Source organism: Phalaenopsis equestris, unplaced genomic scaffold, assembly GCF_001263595.1.
Source record: "Phalaenopsis equestris unplaced genomic scaffold, ASM126359v1 Scaffold234231, whole genome shotgun sequence".
Lineage (NCBI taxonomy): Eukaryota > Viridiplantae > Streptophyta > Magnoliopsida > Asparagales > Orchidaceae > Phalaenopsis > Phalaenopsis equestris.
The window spans coordinates 10,739-17,405 of NW_018252152.1; the positions used below are offsets into that span (position 1 = coordinate 10,739).

Here is a 6,667-nt window from a genome sequence, read left to right on the forward strand (position 1 = left end):
TCATCTTCTAGTTATTATCATCCGAGCTCTATCACTCAACCATTTTCATTATCCCTCAATAACTTCTAGCTTTATTAGATTTATAAGAAATCAAATTTGGGTATATTCCTACAATTAAGCAGAAAAACGAATTTAATAATTTTAATTAATATAATAAATCATTTTACGAAGGCCAATCCCCATAATTATTTTTCATTTCTATAAAAAATCTAGACCCTTAAATTTTTATTTTCATTTATTTATTTATGTCACATAATTAAAATAAAAATACACATTCTACAATCATCCACTTTCAAATACACATGTAAATCACTGATGAGCTAGACTACAAATAGGAGCTAAGCAAAAAACTCATAATTATTACATATTTTCTTTATCTAAAAAATGAACTTAATAGAATATATCCCGTTTACACTTGAATTACAAAATTCTTGACTAATTTTTTTTCCCGTCATAATCGTAGATAAATTCGTAAGCACTGACATCCCATTCCGTCACACTTTGCATGCAGCTGTTGCCGTCATCATCTTCCATGATTGCAAACGGTGACGGACTTCGTTGCCATCAATTTATCCCACCCACAAAACATTTGTTCAATAACATTAAAATAATCCTCCCCAAATTAGTTATTTTTTTTCCGAAAACAAAATATTTAAACTTTAATAGCTACTAATCGTCCACTCGAGAAGAACCTAAATTTATCATTTTTACGAAAGAATTTTAGGAGAAATTCATCTGTTGCTGTTTGTCCGAACGAAAATTTACATGCATTCATTCTGAACAAATCTGATTTCACTGTTTCTGAAATAAAGTCTTAATTATCTCCAGAAGTATTCTACATAAAATTTCAACTCACACGCAAAGCGTGTGGTCTCGCACTCTCGCTCCATATAATTCCAGGAGCCATTGAAGGGTCTCCCCTGTTATATGGTCTGGTCCGAGATGGACCTAACGCTGAGCCTTGGAGACCCGCCGGCGAAGCCTGCGGAAGAGATCGCCGGCTGCGGGGGCGAAAGGCATGGCATGAGTATAAAGCTCGGAGTTTGCATGGGATTTGGAATTGAGTTACGAAAGAAAAGAGTAGCGGAGGAAGAAAACAGAGGAGGAGATAAGGAGTTGGGGAAGATGGAAGAGAGGAGATGGTCTGTTGATTCCCCGTTGCAGCTGAACCTCCTCCCTCTCGCGCATATCTCTCGCCTGGAGGAGACAACGCAGTTGAACGGTAATAAAAAACAAAACTTGTAGCTGAATTATCAACCTCTGTGTTTATTTAGCTTATATTTTTAGTTGGATTTGTGTTAAAATAGGGAATTTGGAGCCTCCGGTGATAGAAGAGGTAGAGGAACAGGCTGCGGTCTCGTCTTCGCAGATAAGAGGGGTTTGCTCTTTACATGTGAACTTTGCGGGCGGCGTTGGAGTTGCGGCGGAGAGGGGTTCTTCGAGGGGAAGCGATGAGGAGGAGAATGATAGGGGAAGGAAGAAGCTGCGACTTTCTAAGGAACAGTCGGCTTTTCTTGAGGAGAGTTTCAAGGAGCAGAGCACACTCAACCCGGTATGCATAAGTTAAATGAAGAATGTATAGCTTCTTTCGGTGTTTCAGAGTTTCTGACATATAAAAAACCTTTTTTTTTTTTTTTTTTTTTTTTGTTTTGGGGTTCAAAAGCCTCAGAAGCTGAAGTTTGTTCTTGCCAAACAGCTGAATCTTCGGCCTCGACAGATAGAAGTTTGGTTTCAGAACCGCCGAGCAAGGTAACAGAGCTTGTTATAAAAACGCTGAATCTATAAAGAAAAAATGGGGAATTTGCATACATGTTACACAATTTCTTTAAATTGACAAATCTGAAAGCTAAATTACATTTATAATGCGTTGGTGTCATGAATTATGCATGAAAAGACATATTTGGTTTTTAAATGGTTGGCAGTAGCGATATTTTTTATTTGATATTGAAGATTAGAGTATTATCCATGTAATTAGCAAAATTTTAGGTGTTAAATATGTAAATGCATAAGAATTTTGTTTTATGTATGTAAATGCCCTAAAAAGTATAATGAATATGTTAAGTTTGGCTTGCTTGCTAACCCTTTTATTTCTCAACTTTTTTTATTAGCTCCTTACATGGAAGTGTATATGATGAGTGAAAAAAATTATTCTCAAATGAAAAAGATAATTCTACTCAAACTATAAGATGATAAACGTTTACTTTTAAGAAATAATATTTTGAGATGTCTATCACTGTAATAAGTGTTGTCGTCCTTAAAAGTATTATCTTGAAGTTTATACAAAATTAATGTTATTTTTCAATCACCACATTCTAAATAAAGCGATTTGTGTCTCTTAAAGTTTTGAGTAAGTTTAAAGTAGGAGAGCTACATGTTAAGAGAGATTCAAGTTAGTTTACCGGTTAATAAAATTTTAAACTTAGATCTAATCCCTATTATGAATGATTAGTGACACCCAGGTGAATTATGTGTACCTTGATTAACTAATTCTCTTTCATACCAAGAATTAAGTTAGGAAGTGATGATAAAAGTACCAAATAAATCTAATGCAACTTGGTCTATGATTATAAATTGATTTAATTCATTGATTTATCATGATGCTTAAAATCCTGACATTTTTCTAGCATTTTAGCACACTTAAATATAAGGTTAATTCTTAGACCTTTGTTGGTTTCATAACGTTTAGATTATGAAATGTTTTTTTAATCTCATCTGATAAGATACAACTTGAATTAATGATAACCTTACAAGGCCTTAATAAGTTTTTGATAAGGAAATTTATTGTTAATTCTGCAAGGGTGGCAATTCATTATGTTTGGTAGTTATCATTGGAACAAACTTAATTAAATGTTAGTGAAGTCAACATATGTTTTTTTTTATTTCTAAGTAGATTCTAATACCTTAAATAATGATATTAGATATCTTAATTTGGGCCTTATACTTCTTGTATGAAGCACACCTTCAATAGCTTAGAAACCTCACAGTGACTGGGTTGCACCAAAGTTATTGTGCTAGCTTTTCTATTTGAATGGCTAGGCTGATTTGTTAATATTTAAACATTGACATAAGACATAAATTATGATTCTAAATATTTTAAGTTTTGTATAAGTGATATATTTAATATTCAACTACATATCATTGATAGGTAGTTATTCCATATTTTATGAATAAAAATAAGTGTTTATGTGAAAGCAAGCTTGGGATAATCTTTAGAGATGTCCTATATATATAGTCAACTCCTCTTTTTACCTTGAGATGTAACACTTCTTTTTTAGAGATGAAACTACCTTTTACATAACATGATTGAGATTAAAAAGAAAACTTCTCAATGATAAATATTCACCTTCAAACTAAAAACTTCACTACAATATGATTGCATGAGATCTTTGAACTTGCTTAACATTGGCTGAAAATAGATATCAATAAAAAAAAAAATTGGATTATCAACTATGATGAAGTCAATCATAGCAATATATCAAAGAGCACTTTTTATGTGAGATTGAAAATATTGTGTTATAGACTGATATTATTGTGTTCACCAAAAAAACCCATAAAAGAGGTTAATAATAGGCAAAAGTTTGGAGGAATAAATTTTAATTGATCTAAGAAGATGTTTAAAAAGAACATATTCATGAAACATTATAATAACCAAACTATTGATAATCTGACAGTTGATAACTAGAGCAGTGATGTTGATGTAAGGATAATTTGTCTATAGTTGGTCTAAAATATTAAAGGTGGTTGGTACATGGACAAATGATGAATTGGACGTAGCTTGCGTCTCTCTCAATTAAAATCACTTGTGGTTAGCCACCTGGAAAATTAAATCTCACTCTTCAAAAATCATTCAAACTAATGTTATAATGTGAATTGTTGATGTTGGGACAGGGTTGTTTTCATTCACTTCCATCAACATTTTATTGGGGCATCATTCTAGATCAATAAAGACAAACTCTTTGTACTTGTTATTGAGGCTTTACAATCAGTGACAACTCTACATATACTCATAATCTTTGTGCAAGAAGTAATATTTAGTTTAATCAAGAGCAAACATCATAACGGACATCAATGACAATATGTGAAAGTACTTCATATCACAAATGATGTTTTCTTTCTCTACAATGACAATTAGAGAGGAATATAATTTGGCAGCCTTTAATAATAGATAATGCATCTTTTTCTAAAAAAGTTTCATAAGATGCCAATGTTTTCTCATAATTATCATGATTACTTTATTTTTATTGTGGCTTGTCCGCTGAATTACCTTGGTCTTATGGTGCAACTTAATTTGTTGATTGCAAGAATGTCATAAAGAAACCTATGTGATGGTTATCATGGTAAGTTTTTTTTAATGTGACTAGTTGACTAACATATCCTTGATGCAATGCAACTTGTTCTTTTGACCTCATGGATTTCATTAGGAATCCTATGTGCATCCAAAATTTTGTAAAAAAAACTTAAAATTATTCAAATTTATTTGATTGTAATAATTCTTGTTAATGTTATTAATAGCCAACTCTAGCAATGTCTTTGAATGTTGTAATACAAGAGTATAATATGATTAACCTATATGAAAGCCTTGGGTGAGTGTCATTTGAGTGATTAGGGATTCCAAGTCTTGTATAGACAACATATCAATAAGTGCTCAAATGTGTTTTGGATTATCTTTTCCAGTTGTTTCTTGCACTTGAAGGGAAGGAAGAAACAAGGCTCATGAAAACCACTTAAATATGTTTTGTATCATATTTCTCAAATGATTCTATGTATTGCAACTAATTTTAGGTCACATAGTAGTTTCATTACTCATTATGAAGAAATCTCTCATATTTTTTGAGGAAATCCAAGTTCTTATTACAGGTCTTAGATTAAATCTATAATAATCACATCAAAGAGAATTCTAGACATAAAATTATATGTAGATAATAAATTTGACTTCTCGAGATAATTAAATTATATTTAGATACAAAAAAAAAAGAGAAATGTTATTTTTCAGAGAGTCTCTTAACAAATTAGCTTAAGAAAACCCAACCAAGCCTCTTTAAATAGAGAAGAGTAAGATCTAGTTAAATGAAAATAAGTTAATAAAAGGAAGATTTGTGTGATTTTTTTTCTGCTTATTTATATCTTCTCTTAACCTTTGTCTCATATATTTAAGTGGAGCCTAGGTTTGAAGCTACAATATTGACTAGTTGATCCAATTATATTAAATGGTATAGGCATGCCTCATTATAGTTAATGATGTAGCAAGTAATACAACTTGATAATTTATAAGTGGATTATGTGCACGAGTAACCTAAACGAGTTTCACAAGTCAGTAATTTCACCGTATACCCAATGAGTTTCTCAAATGATAACCTTTTGTAGGTAATGAGTTCTTTGGGCAATCACTATGATAAATTTGAATATACTTCAAATTAATATTCTTGATGATGGGGTGACTTCTTGAGACTTTTAAAAGATAAGAACTTAAATCTAATGTAGAGTCTCTTTAAACGATTTGTTGATGCAGTTAGACATAATAATTCAAGATGGTTACTACGTACAAAACAGAAAACTTACTTACAAGAAACATATATATATATATATATATATATATATATATGATATATATATATATATGTTAGGCAAATATGCCTATCACTGTCAGTGGAGCAAATATTACGTTTTTCGGGACGTAATATTTTTTCTTGCACGTATAATTAACAGAAAGTATGTCCGGTGAAATTTGGCGCAGGACGAAGCTGAAGCAGATGGAGATGGACTGCGAATTCTTGAAGCGTCGCTGCGAGACGTTGAGAGAGGAGAACCGCCGCCTCCATAAAGAAGTCGCCGAGCTTCGTGCCATCAAATCCTTCCACATTCAGATCCCCCCCACCACACTCTCCATTTGTTCTTCCTGCGAGCGAGTCTCCCCCCCACCTACGTCCCCTCCGCAGCCACCGCAAACTCCACGTTAATTAGCAGCCACCACCGGCGCGCCCCCGGCCTCCTTTACGCTGCTTCTCTTTTTTTTAAAGAAGCCCGAATCGCCGGTCCGCTGCCCGGGCCGGCACAGTAGTTTGTGCTCAGCCACTCCATAACTTTCTTGGCTTTGGCTTTTTCTATTTTGCAAATAATAATAAGGAAACAGTTATAAAAAAATCTGCATTTTATTTAAATCATTGCTTTTATTTAATTTGTGGTTTACAATAAGTTATCAAATTTGTGTTATCTCGTTCAATTAGTTAAAAAAAAAATGTGAGATTTTAAGGCTCCGAAGAAAGCCCTTTGAAAACTGCAATATTTCAGCCACACTAAACCACGTAATATTAATAAAAAAAAAATTAAAAAACTTTACATGCAAATCACAAAAATCGTACAAATTTATATCTCTAACATCTTTTATTTTTATATTCATAATAATGTGATGATGAAAAGAAGTATTTTACTTTTAAAAAAAAACAATAATGATAAAAATTTAATTGGTATTCAAAAATTGAGTGCTATAAATATAAATATGAAATTGCCCTATAATTCTAACGCAATTTAATTTATAGTAGGAGTTTTTGAAATAACATGATAACCTACTCTCTCATGATTTCATGTACTAATGTAGTTAAGTTATTTTTGCACGCTTAAAAAATTATGTGTGTGTGTATATATATATATATATATATATATATATATT

The 6,667-nt window shown here is 32.0% G+C and overlaps 1 protein-coding gene across 1 annotated transcript; it reads left to right on the plus strand.

Annotated features, from left to right (window-relative positions):
- Positions 1–852: 852 nt before the first annotated feature.
- On the plus strand, positions 853–6,141 carry LOC110038880 (homeobox-leucine zipper protein HOX27-like). Its single transcript, XM_020743799.1, has 4 exons — positions 853–1,222; positions 1,308–1,552; positions 1,670–1,749; positions 5,735–6,141. Exons 1-4 carry the CDS (start codon positions 928–930, stop codon positions 5,955–5,957), a joined length of 843 nt encoding a protein of 280 aa, XP_020599458.1. The 5' UTR covers positions 853–927; the 3' UTR covers positions 5,958–6,141.
- Positions 6,142–6,667: the final 526 nt, after the last annotated feature.